The sequence below is a fragment of the Mchenga conophoros genome, linkage group LG3 (assembly GCF_057382185.1).
Source record: "Mchenga conophoros isolate Kocher_MC1m ecotype Shallow Benthic linkage group LG3, M_conophoros_male_GT1.1, whole genome shotgun sequence".
Taxonomy (NCBI): domain Eukaryota; kingdom Metazoa; phylum Chordata; class Actinopteri; order Cichliformes; family Cichlidae; genus Mchenga; species Mchenga conophoros.
In genome coordinates this window covers 68,361,631-68,378,641 of record NC_140528.1, presented here as the reverse complement: position 1 = coordinate 68,378,641, position 17,011 = coordinate 68,361,631, and the positions used below count along the sequence as shown (strand labels likewise).

General features: G+C 41.5%; 3 protein-coding genes across 4 annotated transcripts; 2 read left to right on the top strand and 1 right to left on the bottom strand.

Annotated features, from left to right (window-relative positions):
- Positions 1-866: 866 nt before the first annotated feature.
- On the bottom strand, positions 867-4,585 carry LOC146580254 (E3 ubiquitin-protein ligase RNF182). Its single transcript, XM_085269575.1, has 2 exons — positions 4,568-4,585; positions 867-2,599 (listed from the first exon to the last, which is right to left on the bottom strand). The coding sequence occupies exon 2, from the start codon at positions 2,520-2,522 to the stop codon at positions 1,875-1,877; it is 648 nt and encodes a 215-aa protein (XP_085125701.1). The 5' UTR covers positions 2,523-2,599; positions 4,568-4,585; the 3' UTR covers positions 867-1,874.
- Positions 4,586-6,807: 2,222 nt separating this feature from the next.
- LOC146580253 (RING finger protein 227) lies at positions 6,808-8,076 on the top strand. Of its 2 annotated transcripts, none has more exons than XM_085269574.1 (2): positions 6,808-7,337; positions 7,749-8,076. In XM_085269574.1, the coding sequence occupies exons 1-2, from the start codon at positions 6,887-6,889 to the stop codon at positions 7,805-7,807; spliced, it is 510 nt and encodes a 169-aa protein (XP_085125700.1). In that variant the 5' UTR covers positions 6,808-6,886; the 3' UTR covers positions 7,808-8,076. The 2 variants fall into 2 exon arrangements, with proteins under 2 accessions (XP_085125700.1, XP_085125699.1); XM_085269573.1 differs by having other exon boundaries at positions 6,820-7,337; positions 7,746-8,076.
- Positions 8,077-8,315: 239 nt separating this feature from the next.
- On the top strand, positions 8,316-13,097 carry LOC146580252 (uncharacterized). Its single transcript, XM_085266902.1, has 3 exons — positions 8,316-8,490; positions 8,624-8,691; positions 10,247-13,097. Exons 1-3 carry the CDS (start codon positions 8,462-8,464, stop codon positions 12,865-12,867), a joined length of 2,718 nt encoding a protein of 905 aa, XP_085123028.1. The 5' UTR covers positions 8,316-8,461; the 3' UTR covers positions 12,868-13,097.
- Positions 13,098-17,011: the final 3,914 nt, after the last annotated feature.

Sequence of the window (17,011 nt, the reverse complement as noted above, 5' to 3'; positions counted from 1 at the left end):
TTTTTTTGTTTTTTAGTCTAACATTTTAATAATGAGCTTTTATTTCCATCAGTTGGTTAAATAGTATGGAGCATTAAACTTCAAGACTGTAAATGATAAATGGACTGGTGCTTAAATAGCGCCTATCTACTCAGGTTAAACACTCAAAAGGCTTTCTTACTGCGAGCCTTTATTCACCCAGTCACACACATTCATAAAGTGCTTTTATATGTCCATAAGCACCATTTTCTCTAACATTAACACCACTGCGATGGATGCAAAAGGGTAACGAAGGTTTCAGTACCTTTATATATAAAATAAAGAAATTACCTATTTTGCAAGTGTCTTCATGAATCTGCGTTATTGTGTCTACATTATAATGAATCCAGACCTTTTTGGCCACAAGAACTATCTTTATAGAATTGTGATCTTGAAAATGACATTTTTAATGTCAATGAGACTTTGCATCCGGATAAATAAAAGCTATATAACAGTAACTCTGCCAAAAACTGACTGCAGCTTATTTTAGCCTTTTAGTGACAGGAATGTTCTTTCTGAGTCAAAATGCCATGACATCATTCATGAGAGACATCTTTGACATTTTTTTGGGGGGGGGAATTATAGGCCAATAAGTCATTTATAATAGTTTAAAATTTAAAATAACTTTTTGGAAAATATCTAAAATCACTTATTGGTAATTGCTCTGTTTTTTGACCCTCTGATTCGTTGCTGACCCACACCTGAGCCACAGGTACCCTTGAAATGAACTGAAACCTGGACACTGGGTGACAAAAGGCACTAATGGGACAAACTGCATGTTTAATTGGGTGGCAATGTCAAACAGAAGAATACAGTGCTTAGGGTGAGCTTTTTATTAACACAGTGCATATTTCATGTTTCAAATGACCTAAAACTAGAAATTAATAATTAATATCAGCACAATGTTTGTCTAGCCACAGGTTAAAAAGAAACTCATGTGTACTCATGTTTTTATTCATTGCTAATCATCTTCTTGCAGCTATCTCCTCCTCTGTCCCACCAACCCTCTACATGCCCTCCTTCAATACTTCATTTTCCTTCCTTTAATAATTACAACTTCACAAAACATAATACCAACATATTAAGCACAGAGAAATCATATCACTTACCATGAAAGTTAATCTCCATAATGGGGCAGATGTGTTCATCCAAGAAAAACAGTTATAACTGTGTACTGAAGTTTCTGTGTGAGGTACGGTTCAAACTTTTGTATGCTCAATTACGTTTGCTGTAGTTTACATCACAGGTGAGAGAAATGAGTGCACACTGATGAAATAAATACATGTGCGTTCTCAAGTAGATTATTAAAGTTAGGCCACTTTCACTGATTTCCAAACATGTGCACACCCTGCACAAAGTAAAGGACTGATGTAAGGACTGAGGACCTCATTTAATTTATTCTTTGGCAGCAGAGTCAGCCGCTGCAAAATGATATTATCAAACATAATAAGCATGATGAGAACGATTAAAGAAACCTTAGGGTTTGGTTGTTTCCCTATTAACCACTAGGGGGCACGCTTTATCAAGCTATCACTGATTAAAAATCTGTACTTAAGGCATTCAGTAAGGACACATTTAAGGATTGGACTCTAGTGTAGTAGTTTGAATGTGAACGGTCACCAGTTCAAGATCAGGAGGAGACACAAACTCCTTTGGAGTTGTGTCAGGAAGGGTATCCACTGTAACACAAAAAAATTCTACCAAATCCCATATGCAGAGCTGTCTTCTGGAGCAACCCCTTTTGAATAAAGGAGCAGCTCTAATAAGTAAAAACTTAATTTGATTACAGGGTGAATGCTAAGTACACTTAAAAAAGCATGTTAATAGAAAAAGACTGGCAAACAATTTCTGTAACTCTAAAATTTCCTGTTCAGGAAATGTGGCCCAAACACCACCCCGAACACACAAGTGATCACAAACAGCACCCAGAAGATGACAGCCAGGATCTGTACACAAAACAGCGTCTTCCTGCTCTGCTGTATGATCTCCTCTTCGCCCACCAGGCCAGGCGCTGTGCCATAAGGGGTTTCGGGGTGCATCTGCTGCACCCGCAGGCTGACGGTGGGTAAGATGATGAAGCGGGTGTCCCTGTTGCTGTTGCCCTCCATGGAGAGCACCACTCTCTGGGTGACTGTAGCCATCCGCGAGGTCACAGTCATGGGCAGGTGGAAGGCCCCGGGGGGCAGCCTGGACAGGATGCGGGAGTTGCAGGGTAAGGTGAGGGCATCCCCGGTTTCCAGTGGGGTCAGATGGCGGCAGAGAGGGCAAGGAATGGCTTGTGGGCTGTGGGCGTCAGGGGGGCAGAGCTGGATCCTCTGGAGGCACTCAGTGCAAAAAACGTGGAGACACTCCAACATCCGGGGGCATTTGTTGTAGCAGTTGTACTCCTGGTAGCAGATGGGGCATTCCACATCCATGGGTTCCCCTGGACCGGAGCCACGGCTGGGCACGGAAGCAGCAGCGGGATCCCCCTTCTGCGGCACTGGGGCAACATGCCCTGACATGGTGTGGGAGTGGGTGGATGTAGAAGAACTGGCGAGAGGCAAGTCGGGGATGAGTTTTTAGCTAAAGATGTTAAACTCTGTAGAGAGAAAACATGATCAACATAAACTTCATGTCGACTTTCCGTGAGACAGAAACATCAGGATCTGCTCCCCCAAAGATCCTTTGTTTCTTTAACTTTCATGAACAGATTCCACGGCCCATGAGTCATAGCATTCATCCGTTTAACCGCTCACACATCCACCATCCACCACCCCCCTCACTTACTCACAATCACCTTTGCCCTTGAGTGCGTGCTAGATAGCACAGACACACACACACACAGTCAGAGAAAAATATACAAAATAGTCGGGAAAGGAAGTAATCAGTCACTCTAAGATTTCTCCATTTGTGGGTGTGTGTGTTTGTCAGAGCACGTCGTCTTTTCCCAGCTCAGGCTTGTTCCACTTCAGTCATTCAAAGCAGCTGTTTTTTTTTTTTAAATTAAGAAAACATAAGAAATGTTGGTATCAAAATTACTGTATTTGGAGGCACTTAGGGGAAGCGGTTTGTGTTGCAAACAGATTGCGTGTACCGAGCCAGAAGTCATTATTTATTTACTGAGTGATGTCATACTGAACTCAGGGTGATGTAAGACCCAGCGTTTTTGTTGGGCTGGCTTTTACCGGCTTTCTTCTACTTCATGGAAGTGTAATTTTAAATCAACTAACACAAAGACTCTTTTCAAAAGGTGTGTTGAATTGACACAGCAGCCCAGCATTTTAACACCGTGGCTGTGTTAGAGTCAAATAAAATCTTTATGGGAAGAAGACTTTTTGGGAAATGCCCTGCTTTGCTTTCCTGTCATTAGATGTGAAGATTGATAAGGTTGTCTGCAATGAGAAGCTGCTGCCAGAAGTCAAATTCAGGGAAACTGTTATGCTCATTTCCACAGTTTCTGATTCTTGGATTCTACTACAGTAGCTTTGCATAATTTATATTTTAAATAATGCTTTTTTTCTTATACTTAAGTGCAGCCCCGCTGTTCATCCTGTGACAAAAACAACCCATTTTTAGTGCCTCTCTCTTTAAGGCAACTTTCTTGTAATTGGTTGTTTGTAATACACAGAAGGTTTGAACAGCATCTGCTGTAGATAGTTTTTTTTAGACCTGCTGCTTCTTCTTTTGCCCAGTTTCCTCAGATTTTTTGAGGACACACTGCACACCATGCTGAAATATGCAAAGCTTTGGGCTGATAGGTCTTTGAGACTCACTCACAAAAACACGCCATTTTATGTTTTAAGTTTTCTGTTATGTGTAGACACAAAAACCGTTCATCCCTCGAGTTAGATACGTTTTAGACTTGAGTGGTTCACAGGTGAGTGTTAAGAGGTTAATACAAAACCACTCCTCTGGAAATGGTCAGGTATAAGGACTGGACTGAACATGACCTTTGGAAATTGTGGAGAAATACTGCTCAAGTCAACTTTAAAAATTACAAGAACTCTGGCTCCTTGGTATCAAAATGTAAAGCAATCATGGCACAGTCAAGACTTTCCCACGGCACTGTATATACCATAAAAACGATACAAGGAAATACACAATACTTTACTTTAAGGCCTAAAACCTTTTGGTCAGACACACTGACAGTCTGTAACATTTGTTGATGTCATTTGATCTGTGATTTATGAAAGGAATCAGTAGAATTGTGTAGCTTTACTGGCGCTTTGCTTTTCTATATTTGTGTCTCGCACGGGACAATGACGAGGTAAGCCACACACACTCAGTGGGGGACTGTTGCTTAGCACACCGGGTCCCCTTTGAATCGGTCCATGGCAACCTGAAAGCCTTTCTTCAATAAGTCATCAGCACATTCATGCAATGAGAACAGAAAGTCGACTTTTAGAGCCAAACTAAGCATTTTAGTGAATGAAAGCGACCTGTGGAAGACAGCTATGCATACTTAAGTGAACTCTTTTCTAGGCGAGCGGGCCTGCTGGGACTGTACACAGAGTAACACACAGCGCTCCATCATCACAAACGTAAAAGAGATCAGAGAGTCACTTACCCACTGCGCTCCGCTTCCCACTCATCCAAGGAACCTTTGTTTCCCACCTACAACACCGGCGCCTTCTTCTTCACAGGCACACGCAGTTTCTCTCATGTCGGTACAGATCTGTTCTCGTTACGGTGCACATTAATCAGGCGAGTTTATAATGTCTGAGCTCAGCTGACTGGCAACCTTTTGTTTTCGCTCAGTCTCACCTGATTTTATCCGTCTGGTCCCCAGTGAGGCACCTGTGTGGCTCGCTGAGCAGTAATTAAACCCTCAGTGATGTAAAGGTAACCAGGACACAAAAGACAGAAAATGACAGATTGGTGTCTCTCGATCATGACTTGCACTACTCCGCTTGCGTATCATGTTATTATGCTTCCACACAGTCAGCATGTTGGGATTTTAAAATAAAAAGTAGGGCTTAGGCTGAAATTATTAAACATCCTTGCAGTTTATACATAGCATACATGCTCAGATTCCTTGATTCATTCAGTGGCCACCTCTCATGCTCTTCAAATGGAGAAACTGATCATCATAGAGGTTTCCTCACATACAGAGAAACTTTGGTATCGGTTTGGAAGGTGTATAGTTTTTACACCTTTGTAATTAATACAGCGATATAAACACGTGAGATGCAGGCTCCATGCAAAGACCATCACTGGTTTTTAATTGACGGCTGGTTCCTTTCTCTTTAGCATTACTGAGATCCTGCTGACCAGCTCAGAAACCTGAAACAGCTCAGGTGGAGAATTTTCACAGTAGACAGTTTAACTTGTGACTTAAGATTTTTCGATATGATTTTCCTAAACTGTTGATCTTAAAGTGTTTTTTCACTCATTTTACACACCCATGTTGATCTAAGTGATCTGACCTACTATTTAGTTTATTGTTATATTACTTGGAAGGTACCTGTTCACTTAGCTTTGCTTACCGGGAATAAAGTGTGTGCTGCTGTTTCCTGCATATGACAAATAAAACTGTAAACTTGTACTGAAGCGTAAACAGCAAGTGAAACCGACATGTAACCCACCTGAGGTCTGTCCCTTGTGTTCGTTGGCGTTGGCGTAGTTTGTTTGTATCACACATGCTGTGTTTAAAGGTTGGTTGTGCAAGATTCAGAAAGCCCTTAAAATTATTGACACACGCCCTACTTCTCAAGTAGGCATGAGCAAACCAGTTAGAGCCCATTTTGCCTTTATATCTGTCTGGTTGTAGATCAGGAGGTAGACCAGGCCTACTATTCAGAAGGCAGGTGGTTCGATCCCTGGCAGCTCCAGTTTACATGGCAGGCGTATGCCTAAATATATCGAGTTGCTGCGATGTGACTGACTAATTGGATATTTGCATCAGTGAGCATCACTCCTGGTTAGGTTTGTTGACTTGAAACATTAGTCGTAACATTTCAGTATAAGTTCTGTGTGTCTGTAGTTAAACAGGTGAAAAGTGGTTCATGTATATACCCATTACAAAAAACCCAAACACCCCTTTTCTAAAAAAAACAAAAACGAAATACTTCACAGGATATGATCCCATTTTCCTTTGAGTATTAAGAAAGAGACCTGGTGCTTTACATAATTATACCCTGTACAGTAAGATCAATGCAGGGGGAAAAAGTGGGAAGGCGTAAAAAGAACAGAGAGAACAAAAGACTCTACAACTCACACAGGAAACACACAAACGGAGTGAACAGGAGAGGTTCTGGCTTTGTGATTTTTGGCCGAGACTGTGGCACAGCGGAAATCACCATGAAAGGAGTTAGGGCTGGATTATCTGATAGGAGGAGTTTTATTTGGGGGATTACTGTGGAGAGGGAAGAGCCGACGTCACCCACGCATATACACACATACACAACTAGATAAGAAGGAAAAGCCTAGTCTGATATGTGAAAGACATTTCTCTGATCTCTGAAGATAACTTCCTGGGACTATTAGAAATGTCTACACAGCTTGACTTGTTGTATCTTGCCCTCCTGCCTGTCATGTACTGCACAGTGATAGAGGAGTGTGTGAGAGACAAGGAGGAATGAAAACAAACTCTGTATGTTTAATGTGGATATTCTGTGTAGATACACACTTGTTACTGTGTTACTGTAGCTGGGTGTGCGTGTCTGTGTGTTTTGGAACCACTTCTCATGGCGTCATTGTCAGCAGTATCGTTACATCACGTGGGGCTTGTGACTCATCGGCCGTGTTTAGTTGGGTCTGAAAGGTTAGGTTTCCGACAGGACGTCCACGCCCCGCCTCTCTCGGTGCAGTTTGAATAAAGCTGAGAGCGACTCGCCTTCTGGTTCATTCAAACTTTAAGGACGAAACGCCAGCATCAGAAAACGACATGTGCGCAGAGGAACTCGAGTGCGGGGTTTGTTACCAGACCTACAACGCGGGTCGGCGGTGTCCCCGGGAGCTCCAGTGCAAGCACAGCTTCTGCGAGAGCTGCCTCTTGGCCCTGTCCAGGCCCCTGGGACCCGGAGATGCGCATCTGGGGGCTGGCAGGTTGATCGTATGCCCGCTGTGCCGACACATCACATCCATCTCCGATCATGGGAAGATCCGAGCCGAGCTGAGGGTGGACGAGAGCGCACTGGAGCGGCTGACGGCTGCGGGACTCCTCAACGAGCCCGACGTGGACGATCAGGTTCAAGGGGACGAGGAGGAAGCGACAGCTCCCGAGACTCCAGCCGAGGAGAGCGAGTCTTCCGCGGGCACAGGAGGCGGGAGACTCCGGCGGTCTTTGAAGAAAGTTTGGCAGGCGATAAACGGCAAGGGCCAGCAGAGAAGAGAAGGTAAGAGAGACCCTGATTGTGGTTTATGATACTTTCACTGGCAGATTTATCCTCGATTAAGTATCAGCGAAACCAGACTGTCAAAATATCATCTAAAAATCTCAAGTTTGTGTCCATTTAGTGATTTTATTCTGAAATCTTAAGGAAAAAAACTTCACATGAATAATCCAACTGCTATAGGAACTAAAAGGAAAATAATAGCCAACTTTTTATTTTAAGTAAATGATTAGTGCTGTAAAGAGATGCAAACTTAGTCACACTATAGTTTGGTTTGATCACACTTTCTTCGGTACCTTTTGTAAGAACTGGCATGTGTATCCATTCAATAACAACATTCTTTAACTTTAGGGAGGTTTCCATTGAATTAAGTTGTTCATTGTTTTCTAATGTGCTCTCTCTTTCTTTCAGAAGACTGTATGACCAGTGAAGACCTGAGGGCCCTCGCCATGATGTCCTGCCACATGTTTTGAGCAGCCCATATGGCCCCAGAGTAATGCAGTATGAGTGACGAATCATCTTAAAATGGACTTGATGGCGATGATGATAAAGCCATGTGGACACTGTGAATGTTTTGATTCCTTGTTTGGCCGCTGTGTAGCCAAATGTGATGCCAAAGCAGCCTTTTCAGCCCCACTTATGTACAGATGCAACTGTTTTGATATTTATTGTTTTTTTTTTTATTTGTTTTTATGAAAGTATTTAATATTTAAAAAAATAAACACATTTTTTTAAAAACACAGTTTGAAGCTTTCTGTGGATTTTTAGTGATTTGCCTTTTGATAAAAAACAACAAAGTTTGAATTTATTATTGTCATAATTAAAAGCTGATAAGTAAATTGAAGGGGAAATGTACGGCCTTTCAAAGGAAAGAGGAGTGTAGACAAAAAAGGAAAGTTAATGTTTTACATAAAATTCACTGAAGTCAGAAAAACAACAAATAGCCCTTTGCTCATAGCTCCAGGAAGTTGGTCACCTGAGGCCAGGTGAACTGTATTGCCTCCAATCAGACTGACAAGCACCAGCAGAGCTGCAAGATCCCCTACATGGTTCAAGTAAAAGATACCGACTAACGGCGCTGCTGCAGCTTTTACTAGTCGTATAAACCTGGAAAAAAGTTGCTGATCATGTTCAGCAACTTTGCTCCTCACCTGAGGTAAACGGTACACAGTATTTTGTGGGGTTTTTTTTGCACATGCAGATAAAACATCTGAAAAGCACTAGCAATTATTTGTGACGACAGTTCAGTTCTATCTATCTACATTTGGGTGTAATTTTTATCTCTCCAGAGTCCTTGTGTTTGTGCCGATCTGTGCAGCCATCGTGCTGTTTATTGTGTGCCCAGATTCTGCGAGAGGTGAGCCCAAGCATGCTCATCCTAATGGCTGTTGTGGGGTTTTGCTGTGCATGTGTTAGCTGGAGAGTCATAGTATTTATTTCAACAAAGCTGATGGTGTTAATGATGGCAGAACGCACTTTTATCAGGGATGTCACAAACAGTTTCCAGGTCATTTAGATAAGGATCTTATTTTAATAAGATCAATTTGATTCCATTTTTTAAATTTATAAAGTATCAACAACAACTGTCCCCTCAAGTCACTTTAAATTGCAAAAGTAAAAATCCTGCAATAGTAGAGAGAAGATTGTTGGGGTTTTCAGACAGGGGTGGGGGGGCAGCCATCTGGCGTGAGGGAAGAAAATAAACATTTCATCTTCAGTAACAGTAATCTTACATCATATAAGGGAAGATTATGAAATACAAGTGTTACAGTCAGGAATCTATTTTTAATCTAAGATGCCAGAGAATTTTGCATGACTCACAAGTCACAGGACCATGGTGCAGACTGCCAAGTTCATCCACTTTCTGAAGCTGAGCGCCCTCTAAAGACTAACTTTCTTCTGACTTGATTCCTCTTGCAAACAGAAGGGTTGAATAGCAGATGATAGCATAGCAGCAGATGATCTCACCGGCACAAACTCTATAAACGCCAAACAATTTAATTTGAATCGGTGGATTTAGCTAATGTTTATTTATTAAATATAGTGGCGCAAACATGATTCATTTAATAATTATGAAAAAACATTTGCAGTAACAAGACTGCTTAGCTTCCCATCTTTAATTCTGCGGTGTTGTGTTCAGCGTTTCAGTTCTGTTGTGTTTAGATTGTTCTTCCTGTGGATGTTTGACTGTTTCCAGAGCAAAGATTTTAACAGGTCACCGTGACTTAGACTCCTCTAGAAAATAATAACTTGCTGTAAGTGTCGTAGTTAAGATGTCAGTTAAATCAAATTGGTTCTATATAAAACTAAGGTTATATAAAATGTATTCAGTTTAATATCCTGTGAAGCTCTCATTTTTGGTACATGGGGTGAAAAGTTTGCATAACACTGTTCTTTTTATTACATTTTTAAATATAAGTAAACAAACGAAAGCAAAAAAAGAAACTATGTCAAAGAGATGAGATGCTGCTTTTCCAGATTCACAACCTCTGAGATTTCCACATAGAAATGTAGTGATGATCCTTGCCAATCCACTTCACCATGGCTTTCCTTGCTAGCATTAAAAGAGAGGGTAGGATATCATCAGCATACAATAAAACTTTGTTGTTTCGTACCAGTTGTAATTCCTTGAATATCTGGGTGTTTGCCTGAAATTTTAACAGTGTAATGAGGGGGGAAAGCTTGAAACTGAGAATCGACAGCAGCCTGAAACCAGAGCTTCCAAAGGGATTACTTGTAGATACAATGTCGTCATTATGTGAAACTTTGGCAATCATGTAGGTCATCAGACCTCTTTCAAGAAGACATAACACGGGCTTTAAACCTGCTAGAGTTGTCAGTCATCCAATTGCCAGGCTATATGATATGTAAAATATTTTAGTTTATAATTTTCTATCTGTTTTCACTTTCAGCCAGTTACACAGCAACTCAGAAGCACAATGGAGCGACGTACAACGCCTGGAGACAACTTTACACTCCGTATAGGCAACATCGTCCCGCCTCTACTGGTCTGCTGTCAACAGAAACTGGACTTCACACTGGAACTGATGACGAAACTAAGACGCGTGGAAATTATAGAGGGACTCCGTCAATCATTGATCAGCAATCAAAACCTTTACAGGTTACACAAGGTATTTACAGTGACGGTCAAAACAGCCCAGCAAGCAGGCAGTCTCGAGTGAGAATAATAAAAGTGCAGAGAGGCCATAGAACAGATGGAGCGAGGCCGGCAAGCAGCTTTTTAACTAGCAGATCCTCTCCCCAGCACGGAGGGCAAAGCGCAGAGAGATGGAGGTCCAAAGGGAATGACCCCACGCTCACTCAGAAAGAAGCCCTAATTGGAAATTTTCATGATTCCCAGTCAATGATTATTAGAAAACCACCTACAGAAAAAGCTGGCAGTCACCAAAGCTTGAGTTTTTCAAAAATTTGGGACCTGAAATATATTCCAAAACCTTACAGCAGAGGACAAGTTGCAAAGACTGATTCTTCAAGGACGGATGAAGATAAATCTCCTGGAAACCCATTTTCTTTTTCTCTTTCTTCATCCCAGACGAGTGGTTATTGGGAAACACCAAGGGGGCGTTACAGTGACTATAAAGAGACAAATGAATCTCCAGCAGTTGGGGCACAGAGTACATGGAGAGGGAGTCAATCGAGCAATTTTCTCAGCTCTACAAGTCATCTGGCTCCTCACGCAACATCAATCAGCAATGGCGCAAACACCCCCATTATTAACACAAACCCAAGCGCAGAAAAACTGACATCATCCATCACAGATTCCCCCCATGGGCGAGACTCAATGAGCAACGGTCAGACACAAAGACACAAAAAGATGCAAGCGTATCTTTTCAAGGGCCCTGAGACCTCAGTTAATAGAGTTGTGGGAGATGGACGAGAGGCTTTAAGTGGACAAAGCAATGCTTTCATTACGTCAGATAATCAAAGGCCCTCTGATGTACCTGCTGCCAGCAGATTTGGATCCAGGTATTATAACACAAAAGATACAACCAAGCAAATTACTTCCAATCTGCCATATCATCATACTAGTGCGGCTCAGAATGATGAACAGATGCACAAAGATTTAAAAAGACCCATCTCCAGCTTAGTTCTTCCTCCTCACATCACAGAACAATCTTCCGATCTCCATCTTGCTCCAGTAAAAACGAAGAATATGGCAAGTTTTTCCCCTTCACCTCACATTTATTCCACACACGGGTATGCCACCAGAAGTGAGGAACCTCTTTCAGTCAGCAAAGTCAATGCAACTACAAGAGATTTGGTGCCAATCCAAAAACCAGGAGGGGGCACACAAAGTATCTTTGGCTTCAAAGAGTTTAAAAATCCTGTGTGGCAAGCTGTAAAGAAGCCACGCGCTCTCACCTTTAAAGAACAGCCAAACTCCAAACAGCACAGCTTTGAGAACATGAAACATTATAAGTTTAAAATGTCAAATTTTTACCCTGCTCTGCTCCAAAGGTACAGTTTTGGCCAAAGAGGAGGATCTGCTATTACTACAACACCACCGGTAATGTTGGAGAAAAACCCTGTAGTTTATTCTTCACCTTCACCCAGCACCTTAATCCCAGTCACAACACCCACGCTGTTTGTATCAGGGTTTATGCAAGTAATGACACCTAAAAGTGACCCTGGTGTGGACAGAAACCTCAACTACAGACAATTCAGAACCTACAAAATAACAAAAGCTCCAAAAAGATCCGACTCTCGACCACTCGAGGGAGCCAAACCTTCAGTTCAAGGACCGGACAAATCTGCCAGACTCCAGCAGGATCTTGATGGTATTAAAGTCGGACGTCGACAGACCTCAGAACCGAGAAGCTTCAAAATTTCCAATCAAACTGAGCCAGGCAGCAGCAATACATCAACATGGACTCCAAAGGAGTTGAGCAGTGTTGACCTTAAACCATATTTAAAGACAGCAGAGGATTCTGTATTAGTCTTACCTGGTAAAAACAGCAGCAGACCCTACACTTTCCGGAGATTCAAGTCCTTAAAAAACACGACAGCACAGGCTCGCAACAAAATATGGTGGCAACACCCGATGCAAGATCCAGCATCAGCATCTTACATAGTCTCCTCCGCTCATTTGAGGTCAGCGGGGCGCCTCACTTTTGCATCAAAGCAAAAATCAGAGCTAAGGACACCCAACCAAAGCAAACCTGCTGAGATGAAGGCAACCCTGCTCCACACCTCCACCAGCCGCTCCGTGAGAGCCAAACACGCGAAGGCAAGACACAGAAACAGCAAAAAGCTCGGCGATTCTACATTCACCAATCACACTGTGGCCATAGTCAGGCTGCCCAAGCGCCCCGCCGAAGTTAAAGCCGTCACTTACACCGATGTTCTTGGAAGTGCTTCGTTCAGTGGTGTCATGGAAACAACAGAATCTCCTGACAGGCCAAATGATATGGATCATTTTCCAAACGTGACAGCTACGACCGAGCAAAAGAAAGCGATGAACCGTTCGAATTTAAACTCTGATGATGATGATGAGTACAGTGGAAAAACATGACCAAGAACTCTGAGGAAAATACTGATAATGAGATGGGAGATTTCAGCGGCACAGAGAAAAACAAGGCGGATAAAAGCGAAAAAGCCAATTATGAATGGAAAAAAACAGATTTTTTTTCCAGATAATGAGGAAAGCGGTGGCTCTGAAGTTTTATCAAGTGTAGTAGGAAGTCAGGCATTTACAAAAGATTTGCTAGAGATGGAGTACCTACGAACTTCTACTGAAAATGTTTCCTTTAAGTCAGTGAACCTGCCTCACCCAGATAAAAAAACAATAAAAATGCTGGAACAGTTCCAATAAAAGCTGGAAAAGTACACATGACAGTGTTTTTGTGCCAACAAACATTTCTAAACAACATGACTGAGCTGATGGATATACTATTACAAGGGCTGAGCTATAAATGGCTGATTAAACCGTGTTTACATTCAAGGGTACTTTTGTTAGTGAAGTTTATAGCTCCTGATACCAGCTTTAAACAGTGACAGTCTGTTTCCTTTTGTTTACATTCTTCGCGCCTGCTGAAGATTTAAACTGGATTTATGCGTGCAACGGGCTGATCGGTCTTCTCACCTTGGAAATGGAGCATAAAGAGCCAATTGACTAAAATGTGCAGATGTTTAAATGCTAGATTTGTGATGAGCAGCTGTGCAAATCTTTGTCTGCTGGCAGAAAGAGCATCGTTGAGATGAGCAGTTCTGTTTCTTGTCTGTATATCTGCTGTGATGCTCCTCTGTATGTGCTGCACCATACAAATTAAAAGGCTCATAATTTACTTTTGTTGTTTGTTTTGTTATAATTTATTGTTTTAGGTTATAAGTACCCAGCAACAAAGAGGACTAACTGGACAGTGATCTGCAGAGTTTTAAGGATAAACACTATAAAGACCCTTAATAGTAATGTAACTGTAATAGTAGATGTAATATTAGGACGATAACAGAAAATACCCTTAATTTAGCTTCAAAAATGTGAAATATGCACCGTCATTGCAACCAGAAACTGTCTTCCCTCTGAAAACACCTCAGTGTCTAATTACATAAAAGGTCTCTGTAGTTTGGTGAAATTATGAGATCTCATGAGAATATTTCAAACATCTGTCCTCACCTTTTCATGTAGTGAGGAGGTGGTATTGAGCATCCTGGTAATTTTTATAATTAGGCTAGCATTTCCAATACTTTAAAAGCCTGGGACTTTACTAAAGTTGCAAAAAGCAAGGCCTAGGAAACGTGAAAGATTAAGTAGCCTTCATAGTTGAAGCTAACAAAGTATTCTTTGTTTCTAAATATAACCAATTAGCTTTTCTTCCTAGGCTAAGTAAGCCCAGTGCCAGCTAACAAAGTAGGTTTTGTGGCTAAACCTGACTTGTAGGCTCAAAGACTAATGTGTAAGATGTTCCCATACACACCCACTTTGTTAGCTTTAGGAACAAGAACCGCTTAGCCAAAGAACAAAAGCTAATGGGTCAGGTTTAGCTAACAAAAGCACAATTTGACCAATTAGTCTTAAACCTAAAACCAGTTAGCTTTGATACTTAATGCTAACAAAGCAGGTTTAAGTATAAAGCTAGAAATACCTTTTGGCTTAAAATGTTCTAAATAGTATTTTAGCTCCTCCAGCAAAGGATGGATGAGCTGCAAATAATGATCACGTAATGTATCAAGCTCACATTTGTCTTTTACAAGAACTTTTGTTTTTTCCACTGCATAACCTCCATGCACACTACTTACAACTTCACCATAGTTCTTGCTCCTGATGTACTGAAAAACATTCAGTTCAAACCATTCAGCAAAGTCTAACAAAAGACTCTTCATGATGATACATTTTACACAAAATGATGAAGAAATACCAAATGATGAGGTAGTTTGAAATATTGCATTGCTATCCATGTTACCACTTGGATCCTGCAGTGGTTGGCACAATTTTCCCAAGGGGCCACATGGGGGACTGTTGTGGATGACCCAACCAATAAGCTAAACTTCTGCTCAATATGAATTTAATCTCTGTATTATAAACAGTTACTGATCATAGTAATTGCTACAATCAGGCCCTAATGGTGGCTCTTTGGGAAAATGTTTTGCCCACCCCTGTTAAATGTTCATGATCATAGATGGAGTGATCCTATTGGTTGACCCCCACATCAGGAAGCTGTGGTTTTGGCCTTCCTATTACTGTTATGCTAACATCAGTAACATGATCAGTGAAATTACATATTTTCATGCTTTTTATGGCCATGATTACCACTGACCATGCACTCATAATCCTCCGGAACTCAAACACATTCATTTAGACTTGAATGAGATTCATTTGTCCTGAATATGAATGTTCGTGAACCTCCCTGACTTCTCAGTGGATTGCAATTTTCACTAGCTTGTCCAATACAGTCAGCCAAGAAAAGACAAGAAAACTAATCACTTTCTTTGTGCACTTCACACATTACCAATAACCTGTGAATTGTGACGGCATGTGACCCATTACATTTCTGCCTGGTTACTAAAGCTTATAAAGCCATCTTTGTGCCTACAGTTAAACTGATAGGTGTAGTGCATGAGGTGCAGGAGTTTAGCACTCACCCAGATCTCACTGGATTGCAGTATGCTGATGTTGCAATATTTATTATCCACATTATGAATGATGCCAAAAGCATGTTGCTCTAGTTTAAATAATAAAGAAAAAAATAGTCTGTTCAGAAAAGCTCTGTAGTCTGTTCCTGGTATTACTGATGTATAATTTCCTGTCTAGATATTTAAATGAACTGAATGGCTTTAACATATTTTCCTAATGCTGCATCAGCTCTCCTGCGTTTCTGTTCTTTGTTTCAGTATTGTTTAAACCAGTAATTTGTGATGACTAGCAGAGTGCTTTACTGGAATTCTGGATGATGTGGAAAACTCAGCGTGCTGGGAATGTATGATAACGCAGCCTTTTCACTGAATTACTCCAGCTCTGACCGAGAAGACGTGAAATGTGGCTTTTTGAGCGTTGGTTTTGAGTCGTTTGGCAAATGATTTGCGTTCTATAATGTCAAATAGAAAGAGGGAAAACAGAGCAAGGTCATTGTTGAGGCTTTTTATAAATGGATTGTATTCCTTGTGTCCTCATTTCCATGCAGGCAGTGGCTGTTCAGCGTGCTGACACAGATTTTCCATCTCCTGTTTTTGAGCTTACATTCACGCTTTCAGCATGCCGGTCTCTGAGATGGAAAACTTGATCCTCCTTTGCCCAAGTGGGGCTTCTTTGAACTCCATCAACCGATCTCATAAGTTTACACAGAGTAATTCATTAAAACGCTCCATTATTTACCCTATTTGTCTCGAATTAAACCGTAAAGGGAATGCAGATGTAGTACACATTTAGTTAGTTTCAATCACAAGGATGTAGTCATCACTCTGTTGCTACTCTTCTGTGTCTTGTCAGTTTTAGCTGAATTTACGGATAGCACACATTGAGTGACCTGATCTGGTTTTGCAGCAAGAGCACAGATGTTCCACTAGATGGCGTGGCTCATCCACTGTATTATCTAATGTGATAAAGTCAAGAGGCTTTGCACTTCTCATCCTGGGGGTCTGCTGTTGGCCCACTACATGACTTTTAAGTAAAATGAATTGACAAAGATCAATTTTCTATCATCATTGCAACAGATAGTAATCATTTTAAATCCATTCCTTTCCTTTATCGATCAGACAATCAAGCGTTCAGTTTTCGGGGATGCTGTGCCGACACTAAACCCAGATCACAGCTCCTCACAAGTCCATTCACACCTGACCCTTCACCTTCTCTCAGTACTCCACTTAAATTCCAGTTCTACACTTGTCCTCCATCTACACCCTGGAAGAGGCCCCAAAGCCATGAGAAAGTGGGAGGGTTTTTTTTTATTTGGAGGGGACCTGCCAGTCAAAGTTAAACACATTGTATATTGGATTAACACCCCCCTCCAACTCTCTACCAATACCCGTGGAAAGTGGGACTGTCCACTTTCCCATAGAGCTGAGAGGTATTAAGGTGATATGATGTTTGATGTTATGAGGTTTCCATGTGCTGGCATGTAAAGGCGTGGGCCTGCCGGCTCCTTCAAAGTCACCCTCTTTCTGTGCTGCCTTTTGTGTTAGCTGAGTGTTGTGTGTCGAGTTCACACAATTCCAAGTTTCTA

Bases quoted from the DNA above. Each gene is read 5' to 3' on its own strand.
- LOC146580254 (XM_085269575.1), bottom strand. From the start codon at position 2,522: ATGTCAGGGCATGTTGCCCCAGTGCCGCAGAAGGGGGATCCCGCTGCT.
- LOC146580252 (XM_085266902.1), top strand. From the start codon at position 8,462: ATGTTCAGCAACTTTGCTCCTCACCTGAG. The intron at 8,491-8,623 runs GTAAACGGTACA...TTATCTCTCCAG, and splicing joins AACTTTGCTCCTCACCTGAG to AGTCCTTGTGTTTGTGCCGA. The intron at 8,692-10,246 runs GTGAGCCCAAGC...TTTCACTTTCAG, and splicing joins GTGCCCAGATTCTGCGAGAG to CCAGTTACACAGCAACTCAG.
- LOC146580253 (XM_085269573.1), top strand. From the start codon at position 6,887: ATGTGCGCAGAGGAACTCGAGTGCGGGGTTTGTTACCAGACCTACAAC. The intron at 7,338-7,745 runs GTAAGAGAGACC...TCTTTCTTTCAG, and splicing joins GGGCCAGCAGAGAAGAGAAG to AAGACTGTATGACCAGTGAA.